Source organism: Enhydra lutris, unplaced genomic scaffold (assembly GCF_002288905.1).
Source record: "Enhydra lutris kenyoni isolate GAN:26980312 unplaced genomic scaffold, ASM228890v2 scaffoldscaffold96, whole genome shotgun sequence".
NCBI lineage: Eukaryota > Metazoa > Chordata > Mammalia > Carnivora > Mustelidae > Enhydra > Enhydra lutris.
Window position 1 is genome coordinate 4,721,525 of NW_019154180.1, and position 14,250 is coordinate 4,735,774.

The 14,250-nt window shown below is 38.8% G+C and overlaps 1 protein-coding gene across 1 annotated transcript in view; it reads left to right on the forward strand.

Moving 5' to 3' along the window:
* The first annotated feature begins 1,910 nt into the window (after window positions 1–1,910).
* The window catches only part of LOC111139153 (vesicle associated membrane protein 7), a 48,707-nt gene continuing 36,367 nt past the window's right edge, over window positions 1,911–14,250 (forward strand). The window contains exons 1-2 of the mRNA XM_022491310.1: window positions 1,911–2,046; window positions 11,789–11,943. Coding sequence (XP_022347018.1) covers window positions 11,798–11,943 — 146 coding nt within the window. The 5' untranslated portion in view covers window positions 1,911–2,046; window positions 11,789–11,797. The remainder of the gene's footprint in view (window positions 2,047–11,788; window positions 11,944–14,250) is intronic.

Below are 14,250 nucleotides of genomic sequence, written 5' to 3' on the forward strand. Positions count from 1 at the left end.
ATCTCACCATTTATCATTTTTCCTTTTATTTCTCCCTGAATACAAACTAAATAAAAGAAAATGTTAGTTATCATTTTGTAAGACCAAATGAGGGAGAACCAATGACAAACACAATGCTTGTTTGATAAATACTTATTGACATCAAGTGCTTACTCTCTACCTGACACTAGTGTTCATTAATCATTGCAACAACCCTTGAAGACAGGTGCTGTTATTATACTCATTTTAAAGATGAGAAAACTGAAGCTTTACAAGTGAGGCATTTAGGAGATAGAATTAATATGTCTTGCTGATTGTTTGGATGTGAACTTTGAGGGAGTGAAATCACTCAAAATGATAGCCAACTTTCTAGTGTGAGCAACTGATTGCACGGTTGTGCTGTTCACTGAGCTGGGATTAGAGGAGAAGGAAAAACAGGTTACAGGAGAGGGTAGAGTGGAAATGTACTAGGTCATATGAGGACTAGATTAAGTTTTAAGTGCTTGAAAGAGATGCCCAGCTGTCATTAAATATTTCAGTCTGGGTTACAGGAGTCTTTTCTGGGCTTCCTATATGTGGGAATCCTCAGCATACAGATGACAACCAAATCAGTGGGGATGGGGAGATTACCCAAGAAACGTGTGAGCATAGGGCAGAGCACTATGGGTCATGAACATTTCAAAAGAAAATGAGGAGCTGCCATAAAAGTGGGAGGGAGGAATGTGAATCATCTTAGAGATAAAAGAATAGAAAGTGCTATGAAGTGAATGTTTGTGCCTCCGCCCAATTTATATGTTGGAGTCTAGCTCCTCAATGTGATGGTAGCTGGAGGTGGTGTCTTTCTGAGTTAATTAGGCTAGGAGGATGGAGCCCTCATGAATAAGATTGCTGCCCTTGTAAGAGATGTGTGAGTGCTGATGTCTCGCCTTCATGTGAAGATACAGCAAAAAGACAACAGTCTGTACGTCAGCAAGCAGGTTCCCGCCAAAACTTAACCATACCAGCATTCTTGTCTGAAACTTCCCGGCCTCCAGAACTGTAAGAAATAAATTTCTGTTGTTTAAGCCATCCAGTTTGTGATATTTTGTTAAAGCAGCCCATACTAAGAGGATTTAAAGAGGAAAATAATCAATGTAAAATCCTGCAAGTATGAAGTATGGTAATTGTTGAGAAGGGTCTATTGTTTTAGCAACACAGTTGAGAATTTTGACTGGAAAAGAGAGGTGGGAAAAAGACCACAGGTTAAGTTTGTGCGGTGCAGGTTTTGGGGGGGTGTGGAGTTGAGAAGGGTGACTTTGGAATGTTTTAGATGAGAGAAATTCTGCCAATCTTTAAATGCTGATAATAAAGAGCAAGTAAGCAGGGAGCCATTTGAGGAGTCATGAGAAGGAAGGGTTCATCAGTGCAGCTAGACTCAGTTGGCAAGAGAGAACAGGAATGTAAAGGGGAAGGGGCGAGGGAGCTTAGATCAAACGAGAGAAGGCGAAGGAGGAACGGTTATTATTATTATTGTTATTATTATTATTGCAAAAGAATGGGAGAAAGGATTATTGAGGGGTCTAAGGAGGTTAGGAAATTTCGTGGCGAAAGGAGGGAGCTCCTGCGACACGAATTCTACTTTGTGCAGTAACAGGAGACGTTACCTGCTGAGAATAAGCACAGAGATGTCGGGGCAAGCTTCGCTCTTCATCTATCCCTCCGACTCAACGCTGGTGAACTCTTTGTGGCCCTGCATCCTTCCTTTTGCCGGAGGAACCGCCTGATGATGTTTATCACAAGTTATTGACTGTGTGACAGGATGATACGCCAGTTGGAACTACCACTCCCAGAATGCAGTGCGGCTACTGGGAAGTGCCGGGGCTGGGAATGCAGCAAGTCCCGCCCTACAGTCCATTTTCATTGGAGGAACGCTCACATTCCCAGGAGGCCGCGCGCGGGCGGGGCTCTTTACGCGGAAGCCGGTGGCGTCCGGTCCCAACCTCCTCCGGGAGCGGGCAGTCGGTGGTCCACCTCTGGCTTACGCCGCTCGATTCTGAGCCTACGCGCTCTTAGGGGGTGCCCGGACAGGTAAATGGTACAGGGCGCGCTCGGCAGAAGGCGGGGAGACGACCGCGGAGGGAGGGCAGAGGTGTGGACGAGAAGGTGTTGGGGTGGAGTGAGGAGGCAGTGCAAGGGTGACTTGGGCTTCTCTGGTGTCGACGGTTCGAATTGTCGGGCAGGTTCAGTTTTGGCGAGCTGCGTTTTGTGCCGCTGAAAAAGTCTCGAATTAAGGAGTGTCAGAATGCGTCACTTAAGTTGTTGCAGGAGGGAGAAATGTTAACTTTCCCTCAGTTCGCATTCTGCAAGACCTTTCTTTAGCGTTTAAATCTTGAGATTCAGTCTTGAGATCTCAGTCTTCTAAAAACTAATCTCTACGCCCTTGTTTTGATGACGTCACTTTTTGGTTCACCTACTTCTGAGCTCCGTGTGTTTGTACACCTCCGCGTGCCCTTTCTTCATCACCCATTGTTTCATTCCTCTTCTTCCTCGGTTTGGATAGGGACTCAGTATCTCTACCCAGACCTATTTCCACAGCTTCAGACCTGTGTGTTATTGTAATAATTGGCCAGTATTTAACAAACTCAGACCATGTACTAGACTCTTTCGTAAATGTCTTACATCTCCCTCTCTCATATCCCCCCACAAATGATCAGTTGTCAAGTCCTTTTCTTTCTCTTATTAATTGCGCTCAACTACCTGTACCTCCATTGTCCCACCCTTGATCCCAGAGACATGTTACGCCTTTGAATAGCTGTGGCTGAGAGCAGACTCACTCACATGTTTAATAAGTATTTATTGAACAGCTAGTATGTCCTAGAGACTCTTCTAAGGTCAAGGGATATAGCTAGAAACAAGTCGTAGGAGATCTCTACTCTTAAGTAGTTTACATGTTTGTGTGTGTGTGTGTGGGCAAACAGGAATAATCCAGATGATGTGATGTGGTAGTGATGGTTAATGCAAAATAGAACAGGTGGTTGACTTGACAGGGTAGGCTCCTATCCCCAGAAAGTCAGAGGGATTGAATTTGGTCTCAGAACAGCACCATAAAAGAATATTTGTAACACCAGCAAGAATACAGCAAGTCTGTAACCAGACTTCAGGCTTTTCATAAACACCTCTTCTTTTCTTCTGCCATATCAATATTTGTTCTTCATTCTTCTGTCTCCTCCAAGGTTATTACATCAGAATTGGTGGTTTATCTGTCATTGGATTATTTCCTCCTAAAACCCTGACAGAAAGTTGGGGATTAGAATAGATTAAAGCAGTTGAACTGCTTTATCTTAATTAAGGACATAATTTAGTAATCAAAATATCCTTCTTACCAGGTCCTACTGAATATAAAGTTACTGTTGTTTAAACCAAAACATGCTCAGATTCATTCATTTATTTAACAAATATTTGAGGGAAAATTATATGCCAGGTATTGTGCTGGGCACTGTGAGCTGGTGAGGATAAAATGAACTTTGCCGTCTCTTCCAGAGGAGTAATTGTAACAGTATGTGGAGGAAATTCCTAATACATAGGCTGACACCTGCATTTTTTCTTCACCCAGTGAAATAATCACAAACCTCTAAGAAGTCTGAATAAATTTGAACATTTTGAGATTATTCACTAGTTACTCTTTATTGCAGTTATTTATGTCTGTCTTTCCCATTGTACTATGGCTTCCTTGAGTATAGAGGTCCTCTCTTACTGGGCTTCATATCTCCGGTGTCTACTCCTTTGGCTGTCATATAGTAAATCCTCGAAAAATATGTGTTGAACTGAATTTGAAAAACGATTTGATCCAATACATTAATTGTTTCATTTATACAGGCCTTTTTTTTTTGTAAAAGGTCATTGTACTTATTCCTAAAACTTCTCATTCACCAAATGTGGACCATTCCATCTCATCAGGCCAGTTTACCTTCCCTGGTTTGTTCTCACTTCTGTGCCTTCTCTTGTTCCATACCTCTTCCATATCTCTTGTTCCATACCTCTTCCATAAAATGTGTTCCCATCTCTTTCCGGAGCACTTTCCATGCCCCCTTCCCATTTAACTTAATGGGCCAATTTCACAGTATGTGAGAGGGTGGAAACAATCTAATGTTTCCTATGAAACATTCTGCTAATGAACTGTTGCAAGAATTAACACAATACATTCCTTTGCAATAATATAAATAATGATACAGAATGCATTCTTTTGATTTTGTATTGACTGTTACCATGTGCTATGTGAGAAGTTAATTCTTCCCCTTTTTTTCTGTTTGGACAGTTGCACAACCTTTATTCATACAACATGTTTTAGTGTCATTTGGTTTCCACTTAGTACAGACACATCTTTAAATATTATTTTCTCCTTAGCCTGAGATAATTGTTATTTTGTCCCTCTGTCACTTTCAGAATGTCAAATCTTAATTCTTCAAATAAAAGTTTTATGCAGATATCTTTCAATTGTAAATTGTTACGGTAAAAGATAAATTTTGTCTTTATAACTGATTAAAAAACACAACAGGAATACAAGAGTGCTTGAGTCATGATTGTGATTATGATTTTAGGATGTGCCAGCCTAAGAGCAGCCAGACATGCTTCTAAGACATTAAAAATTAGGCACTGTCATATTAGAGAATTTCTTAGCTCTTTGGCCTTTATAATGCAAATGCAGCATGGAATTGTGTGTCATCATTTATAAGGTATACGTGTATATCTGGAATATTAACAGACATTTTTAATGTTATCAAAATAAGAATATAGAATTAAAAAAATCCTAAGAACACATAGACTTGAATGTGAGAAAAACTGACTTGGCCTTTTTCTTTACTCAGTTCCCTAAAACTATCTTCATCCTCTACTTGAAGATGCCTCCACTGAGGAGCAGTGTTTTCATTGTGGCTGTGCTATATGTAACTTGTTATTTATTTTCATTTTTATGTATTTTTTTCTAGAGAGGGACATGGGGAATGGGGAGCAATTTTTTAAAGATTTATTTATTTGAGAAAGAGAGAGAGAGAGTGTGTGTGTGTGTGTGTGAAGGACAGAGGAAGAGAGAGTCTTAAGCAGACTCTGTGCTGAGTGTGGAGCCTGACACACCATGACCTGAGCCAAAACCAAGAGTTGGTTGCTTAACCAACTGTACCACCCAGGTGCCCCAAGCAATTTGTTTTTAACACAGGTAATCCCTTACTTACAAACGGATATATTTCAAAAATTCCTTTTTAAAAATTTTTTGAAGCTTCATGCCTTTTTCTTTATAAATAATGCTGTTCAGGGCATTTCAGTTATTATGCCAATTGGTAACATCTTAATCTTCAATTTGATGGACTTGAAGATCTTCACAGTTTAATAATTCTTCTGTAAAAAACTACATCTAGAATTCTCAGTTGGATTCCCCCATGACATATCTTTTTTTTTTTTTTAATCCTGGCAACTGAAACAAAAGTGTCCTTTCCTTAGAATCTTCTTGTAGAAGTAGAAACAGGCCTTTCTAACTCCAAGTTGTTGGAGGTGGCCCTTCTTCTCTCTACGGACAGGTCTCTAATGAGGGTAAGGAAAGAGTGGTGTGAATATATGGAGAGGGAAGAGTAAGAATGATTTGGGAGGAACAGTGAGGTTCTCAGATGTTTTGTGTCCTCAAAAAAGATACGTTGAATCTTGACAGATGGTACCTGTGAATGTGACTTTATTTGGAAATAAGGGTCTTTGCAGGTGTAATTAAGATGTAAGTTAAAATGACGGTCACAGTGGAGTGGGTGTCCTAATAAGAGAAAAGACCCAGAGATTTCTATATGAAAACATGGACACGCATGAAGAATACCATATGACTCTGGAGGCAGAGATTGTGAAGTGCTGCAGCTGAAAGCCAGGGAATGCCAAGGATTGTCAGCAGACTACCAAAAGCTAAAGAGAGATAAGAAAGGATTGTTCACTATAGATTTCTGAGGGAGCCTGGCCCTGCTGACATCTTGATTTGGGGCTTCTGGCCTCCAGAAGTAGGAGACAATAAATTTCTGTTGTTTTAAACCTTTGTGGCTTTTGATACTTTGTCAAGGCAGCTACAGGAAACTCATACAGGATTCTTAGCAGGAAGGAAGTAAAGCTGGGATAACGGCTCTGGGACCAAGCAAGGCATCAGTAAGAGAATGGAGGAACAGTGTTGAGACACGACTTTCCTTTATATATCATTTTTTTTTTCCTTCTCTTTCTTCTCTGGCTTATCTTTTTCACTCTTTTTTTCTTGCATATTATATTTATATAGCATTTTATGGTTTATTACACTTTCACATACTGCTAGTAGTTAGCAGAGGCAGGTTTTCACTTTAAATGCAGTATTCTTTCACAGTTCTATTATCCCAATTTTCAAGCGAAATGAGAAAAACAATTATCATATGATCTCGCTGATATGTGGAATTTGAGAAACAAGGCAGAAGATCGTGGGGGAAGAGAGGAAAAAATGAAATGGGATGAAACCAGAGAGGGAAACAAACCATAAGAAACTCTTAATTTCATGAAACAAACTGAGGTTGTTGGGGCAGGGGAGGGATAGGGTGGCTGGGTTATGGACACTGGGGAGGGCATGTGCTATGGTGAGTGCTGTGAACTGTGTAAGACTGATGAATCACAGACCTGCACCCCTGAAACAAATATGGTATATGTTAATTAAAACAAAAATACATTACAGATTCAGGTGATGGGGATTAAGGAGTACCCTTGTGAGCACCAGCTATTGTGGATGTGCTGAATTACTGAATTATACATCTGAAACTAATTTTACACTGTTAACTGGAATTTAAAAACTTAAAGGACATTACAGATTCTATTGCATGAGAGTTACAGTGGGGGCAGATGAGGCTTGATAATAGGTGAGGTTTTTAACAGTCTAGAAGAGAGTAAGAAATTCCTATTATTGGCGTCTGAAAAGAAAGTTTCTGTTGCTATGTACCTGATATTTAACAGATATTTTTTAATTGGGCATTGATTTTCTTGAACAAAACACTGCTTCCTTGTAAATACATCCATTGTTCCTAATTATATTCCAAACAGTGCACTCCCTGTTCTGGGTGACTGTACTTCATGTAAACTTGAAGGCTATTGTCATATTCCCTCTAAGTCTTCTTTTTTTAATATTAAATATTTCTAGTTTATCTATCTATTCTTCAAATGATAGAATGTCCAGGTCCCTTACCCATAAAGTGGCCCTTCCATCCAGTCTTGAAATGCTGTACTGAGAGTTGAACTCAATATTCCACATATGTTCTAACCAGCACAGGGTATAATGGTAATAGTACTTAAAAAGATCAAGGCACCCTATTTTAAAATGTAATTTAGGATTATGTAAGTATTTTAAGCAATTACCTGATGTTAGTTCATAATGAACTTACAGTCCACTAAGACACTAGATTTTTTTTTTTTGTATTGTTGCCAAATTCAGTTTTCTTCTTGAAGCTATTAAGGTACTGAAGCTGCTACTCTTTTATCTGTATCAGGGGCCATATAATTTCTCATCTCTGTTTCTCTTTGTGTTATTGTGCCACTCTACTGCATATCTGTTGGACTAACCAATGACTTCCTTCTTCATAAAATTTCAGTGGCTCTTTATAGTCTTCCTACTGTGCATCAGTAAACACAGATAGGAGCTGACATGTGTTCCTTCTTGACACTTGCTTTCCTTTTGGCTTCCAGGCCACCACATTCTTCTGGCTTTCCTCTCACTTTCTCAGTTGGTCCTTTTCAGTCTTCTTTGTGGGTCCCTGTTCTGTTCATCTGCCTTTCCCTCAGTTATTTGTTGTGCCTTCAGTTTTGTCTTTAGTTTTCCCTTAACTTGGATTGTGCCCTGTTTTTTTTCTATATGCAAAATGTCTTTAGCAAATAGATCATGTTTAAAATGACAGGTATAGATGAGCTCTTCTTGGGATGAGAGAGCATAGAACCAAGACCCATGGAAAGTCATCATTTGGAAGTCAGCTAGAGGAAGAGGGCTCAGCAAGAAAACAAGGAGCAGCCAGACATGTGGGAGTGTTTCAAGAAGGAGGGTTAGTCAACGGTGTTGACTATTCCTAAGAGGTCAGGTAAGTGAGAATAGAGAAGTGTCCACTGAATTTTGCAGCATAGAGGCTGTTGATGGTCTTAGCAATCATGGATTTGTGGACCGTTGAGGGCAAAACCCAGTAAGTTAAAGAGTTAAAAAGAAGTAGAGAAGCAGAGATAGTGTATAGACTATGATTTTAAGAAATGGAGCAGTACCTAGAGCATGTTACTGAGGCTTTTAAAAAAAGATCGAGGGAGTTAATGTATGAGAAAATGATTTGGAAATTGTAACTTACTACATATATGTAAAGAGAAATCCAGAAAAAAGATGGCTAAGGACACAATTCTGAGGAACACCCTCCTTTAGAGAGTGAAGAAGAAACCCTGAGAGGTGTTCAGCTCAAGACACAAATGAGTACTTCTGCTTTATGTGCGGTGTTTCATTGCTGGGATTCCAAGAAGGAATCTCTGGATTCCCTGACTTCAGGCACTTTGTGGTCTGTTGCTGTGTTTCACAAAATATGGTTAAGTGAATCACCTGCATCTAGATAGGCTTGTCTTAAATATGTTATTCCAGGATCTTACCTCAAGTCTACTGATTCAGAATTTTAGGTGATGATGCCAAGAATTTGAATTTTTAACAGTGACTGTCACTCTCCCACCCAAGAGAACTCGTTCACCTATAGTTTAAGAACCACTGGCCTGTTGGATGGAACTGAACATGTTAAGAAATAACATTGAGTTGAAGAGTTAGTAGAAGAATAGGAAGGTACTTGGACATCTCTTTTTATAAATTTATACCATTAGATAAAAGAAATGGGGCTGTTGGGTGGAAAATAGTACAGATTCATTAACATGAGAAAAATAACCTTAAACTCTTGCTGTGTTCTTTTAGAAATGTTTTGTTTATGAAGGATCTTAACAATTTAAAGAACCATTCCTCTTGTAGAAGGTTTGAGTTCTTTTCAGTTTGTTTCTATTATGGATAATGGCTTTATAATAGAGGCAGTATATACTATATGGATAAGATTATGGGTTCTAGAACCATACCACCTGGGTTTGAGTCCCAATTTTTATTATTTACTAGTTCTGTAATTTTGGGCAAACTGTGTAAGTTATCTGTACTGCAGTTTGCACATTTTAGTAGAAGTATCATAGTAGTGTGTAATTTAATTGATGTAAGCATTGAGCGAGTTAATAGTTGTGCTTAAAATGGTGCCTGATACACAGGCACTTAATAAATATGGGCTATTAATATTGTTAATATGTATCTTTCTGACTCTGGAGTCAAACTTCTGTTGAACTATTAGGATAAATTTTCAGGGTGGGATTATTGCATATGTGGAATTAAGAAACAAAACAAAGAAAAAGAGACAAAAATCAGACTCTTAAATACAGGGAACAAACTGGTGGTTGCCAGAGGGGAGGTGGGGGGATGGGTGCAATAGATAAAGGGGATTATGAGTACACTTATGGTGATGAGCACTGAATAATGTATGGAATTGTTGAATCATTGTATTGTACACCTGAAACTAATATCACATTGCATGTTAATTATACTTAAATAAAAAAAAGAAGAATCCCCTCTTTATGTTCCTTTACTGTTTATGGTAATTGCTTTTCAAATGGTGATATCCAATTGTGCTGTATAATTTGTTAATGCACCTTATCTATCAACGTGTGTATAACATATATGTTACATTTTATATATACACACGTACATATTTCATGTGTCTCTCTATATATCAGTATGGTTTAGGGTTGTAAACTTGTACAAGACTATGACCTTTTTATTAAGCTTATTATTAAGTGTCTTACATTAATATTATAGCACCTTGGGCAGTAGTGTCTCCAGGTACCCGAACAAATGGAAAGATATTCCGTGCTCATGGATTGGAAGAATTAATATTTTTGAAATGTCCTCACTACCCAAAGCAATTTTCAGATTCAGTATAATACCTATCAAAATACCAATAGTATTTTTCACAGAACTAGAACAATTAATCCTAAAATTTTATATGGAACCATAAAAGAACCTAAATAGCCAAAGCAGTCATGAGAAATAAGAACAAAGCTGAAGGTATCACAATCCCAGATTTCAAGATATATTAGAAAGCTTCAGTAATCAAAACAGTATGGTGCTGGCATAAAAACAGACACATAGATCAATGGAACAGAATAGAGAGCCCAGAAATAAACCCATAATTATATGGTCCATCAATCTTCAACAAAAAAGGCAAGCATATACAACAGGGAGTAGATAGTCTCTTCAACAAATGATGCTGGGAAAACTGGACCACTGTCTTACACCACACACAAACTCAAAATGGATTAAATACCTAAATGTGAATTAACAAAACCATAAAACTGGAAGAGAAATAGTCAGTAATTTCCTTGACATGGGCCTTAACACCATTTTTCTGGATATGTCTCCTGAGGCAAGGGAAACAAAAGCAAAAATAAACTATTGTGAATACATCAAAATTAAAAGCTCTTGCACAGCAAAGGAAACCACCAATAAAACTAAAAGGCAACTTACTGAATGTGAAAAGATAATTTGCAAACGATATGTTCATAAGTGATTAGTATCTAAAATATATAAAGAACTTATACAACTCAACACCAAAACCCTGCAGATAATTATCCAATTAAAAAGTGGACACAGGACCCGAATAGACAGTTTTCCAAAGAGAGCATACAGATGGCCAACAGACACATGAAAAGAGGCTCACCATGATTAACCATCAGGGAAATGCGAATGAAAACTACAGTGAGATACTGCTTCACACTTGTCAGGATGGCTAGTATCAAAAAGACAAGGAAGAGGTATTGGCAAGGATGTGGAAAAAAGGGAACACTTGTGCACTGGTGGTGGGAATGTAAATTGGTGCAACCACTGTGGAAAACAGTATGGAGCTTCTTTAAAATATTAAAGATAGAAATACCTTATGATTCAGTAATTCTACTACTGGGTATTTACCAAAAGAAATGAAAAACTTATTTGAAAGGATATATGTACCTCTATGCTTATTGCAGCATTATTTACAGTAACTAAGATACAGAGGCAACCCAAGTGTCCATTAGTAGATGAATAGATAAAGAAGGTATACACCATATATACATGCACTACATCTTTATCCATATATACATATCCATCTTCTTTATCCATACATATATGGAGATATACACACACAATGGAATATTATTAGTCATAAGAAAAAATGAGCTCTTGCCATTTGCAACAACATGGATGGACTTAGAAGGTATTGTGATAAGTGAAATAAGAGGCAAATACTGTATGATTTCACTTACATGTGGAATCTAAACAAATGCTTAAAATACCTGAAGAGCAGAATCAGACCTATAAATACAGAGAACAAACTGATGGTTGACAGAGGGAAGGGGGGTGGGCAAAAAGGGGTGAAGGGGAGTGAGAGAGATAGGCATCCATTTATGGAATGAGTAAGTCATGGGAATAAAAGGTACACCATAGGGAATATAGTCAATGTGTTGTAATAGTTCTGCATTGTGACAGATGGTAGTTGCACCTGTGGTAAGCATAGCATAAATTGTAGACTTGTCAGATCACTGTGTTGTATACCTGAAACTAATGTAACATTGTGTGTGAAATATACTTCAATTAAAAAATAAGTGAATATTGAAAAAATACTGTTTTCAGGTAGATGTTGGTAAATGATAATTTTCTTTTGAAAGATCTTGTCAAAGAAATATTCTAAGTTTTGTGTGCCTTTTTTCCTTTTGATAGATTGAAGCCATGGCCATTCTTTTTGCAGTCGTTGCCAGGGGAACGACTATCCTTGCCAAACATGCTTGGTGTGGAGGAAACTTCCTGGAGGTGACAGAGCAGATTCTGGCTAAGATACCTTCTGAAAATAACAAACTAACGTACTCACATGGCAAGTGAGTTCTGCTCTGCATGGGTAGAGGGTGAAAGAAGTAAACTGTGTCATAATCAGAATGATAGAAAACTAGAAAACAAGGTTCTTGGTAGATAATTTGAATAAACTGATAGAACAGTAACCTTTACCAGTTTAGACAATGGTCTGTTCTACTCATTATAAATTTGAATTTAAATTATTTTTTATCATCAAAGTGATATTAATATTTTAAAGAGGTATGGTAGTGTTACTTGTAAAAAAATAACTTTGCTATAGAGCTTTAGGATATGTGCAACATGATACAGATAAAAGATGTAATATTCCTATGTTCATTCTTTCAGTAAATATTCATTGAGCACTTGACTGTTGCTGGGTACTGTGCTTGGTGCTGGGGATACAACAAGAAATTACACAGTATTTGCCCTCATAGAGGTTATAGTTTAATGGAGGAGACAGTCAAGTGCATAGATAATTGCAGTAGATGGTGGAAGGTAGTGCTAGAAGGAGCAGCCAGTGGAGAAGTATGGAGTTAGGGAACTGCAGGTGACATTCTGTGACTGGTAACATGGTGAAAATAAAGCTGGAGAGACAGGTAAAAGAGCAATCATATAGGGTCTCATAAGCCATGTTAAGAGATTGACTTTACTTTGTGGGCAGGCACTGAAGGTTTTCAGCTGGGGTGTGACATGGTCAGATTTTGCTTTAGAAAGATCACTCTGGTGGCTGGTCGGAGAATGGATTGGGGAGGGCATAGGTGGGAAATCTTAGTAATCAGATAAAAAGTGCCTCAACATTCCTCATCAATACTTAAAAAACTTTTGTTATTTAATCTATCCTAATTTCCTTAGTTCCTATCTCAGAAGGAGGTTCTTATTACTTTCCAAAGCTAGCTCCTTGTATAATTTAGGATCTAGTCTAGTCTAAACTACCGTAAGAGAGACACCCAAAATACAGTGTTACTTAAATGAGACAGCCCAGAGAGGAGTACTTCCAGGCTGCTGGGGTGGCTCTGTCATTTTCAGTTAGTGTCTTCACTTAGCTCTGGCCAAGGCAGCTCCTTTAGTTCTTGTTAACATCGCATGCCCGGTATTTTTTTTTTTTAAGATTTTATTTATTTATTTATTTGACAGACAGAGATCACAAGCAGGCAGAGAGAGAGAGAGAGAGAGAGAGAGGAGGAGGAAGCAGGCTCCCCGCTGAGCAGAGAGCCCGATGTGGGGCTCGATCCCAGGACCTGATCCTCATGACCTGAACCGAAAGCAGAGGTTTTAACCCACTGAGCCACCCAGGTGCCCCTACATGCCCGGTATTTTTAAAGGCAAAGCCAGAAGTAGGGTGACATTTTATTGTTCAGAAGTTTTGGCTTACATTTTATTTTTCTCTGCATAGTTATGTAGCTAACCTAGCTGGAAGGGAGGCTAGAATTTGTCATAGGTGTGTAGCTGTATGTTTAACTAAAATTCTGTTACTCTATAAGAAGTTACAGGATATTAGGAGACAACTTGCAATCTTCCATTCTACTCTTTTGGGCCTCTCAAATATCTGGGTGTACTCTTCTTCTCAAACAAAGAGCACATATCCTCTCTGTAGGAGATGGCTCCAAAACCTTATCTGGTCACTGTCCAGTTCAGAGAGTCTGGGTGACACACAGTCTTCTCCATAAGGCCCAGGAGTGGCTCCTGTGACTTACCATGAAGAGAAGTCATATGTTCTTCCTGCTCCCCCTGCCCAACCCAATAGACAGTGGTAGAAGTAGAAAAACATCACCAGCATCAAAGTTACAAACTCATATTTAGAAAAGGGAAGAATGAGAAACACATAGAAGTCACTGCTTCCTAGCAGTGTTCCAGTAACTACTTCACAGCAATTTCAAAGACTCCCTATTCTGATCCTGGAGTGGTTAGTGGTTCTGGTTCATTGGAGGAACTCCCTTGTTTTTTCTCCCTGATTCCTGGCTTTGTTCTCCAGGAGGCTCTTCTTTGTCCATTATCCTCTGGCCACATCCAAAATGGGTGTTAGGGTGTCATCTTTTGGAACTATGCAGGTTCAGTAGTCTGCTGCCTGCTGGTATAGTTTAGAGGTCCAGACATCTTAGGGGCAAATAATTCCAGCTTCTTGTGAGTATGGCTTAAGGCATTTTCAAAAACTTATTAGGCTTATGGTCACTGTGTTCCTAGTCAGTTCCCAGGACAATGCCCAGGGAAAGCACATTCAGTCCTTTTAGAGGCAAGACTGGGAAGTGAGAATATACCTTCCACTCACATTTTATCAGCCAGAAATTAGTCACATAGTCCTATCTAGCTACGAGGGAAGCGAGAGTATGTAATCC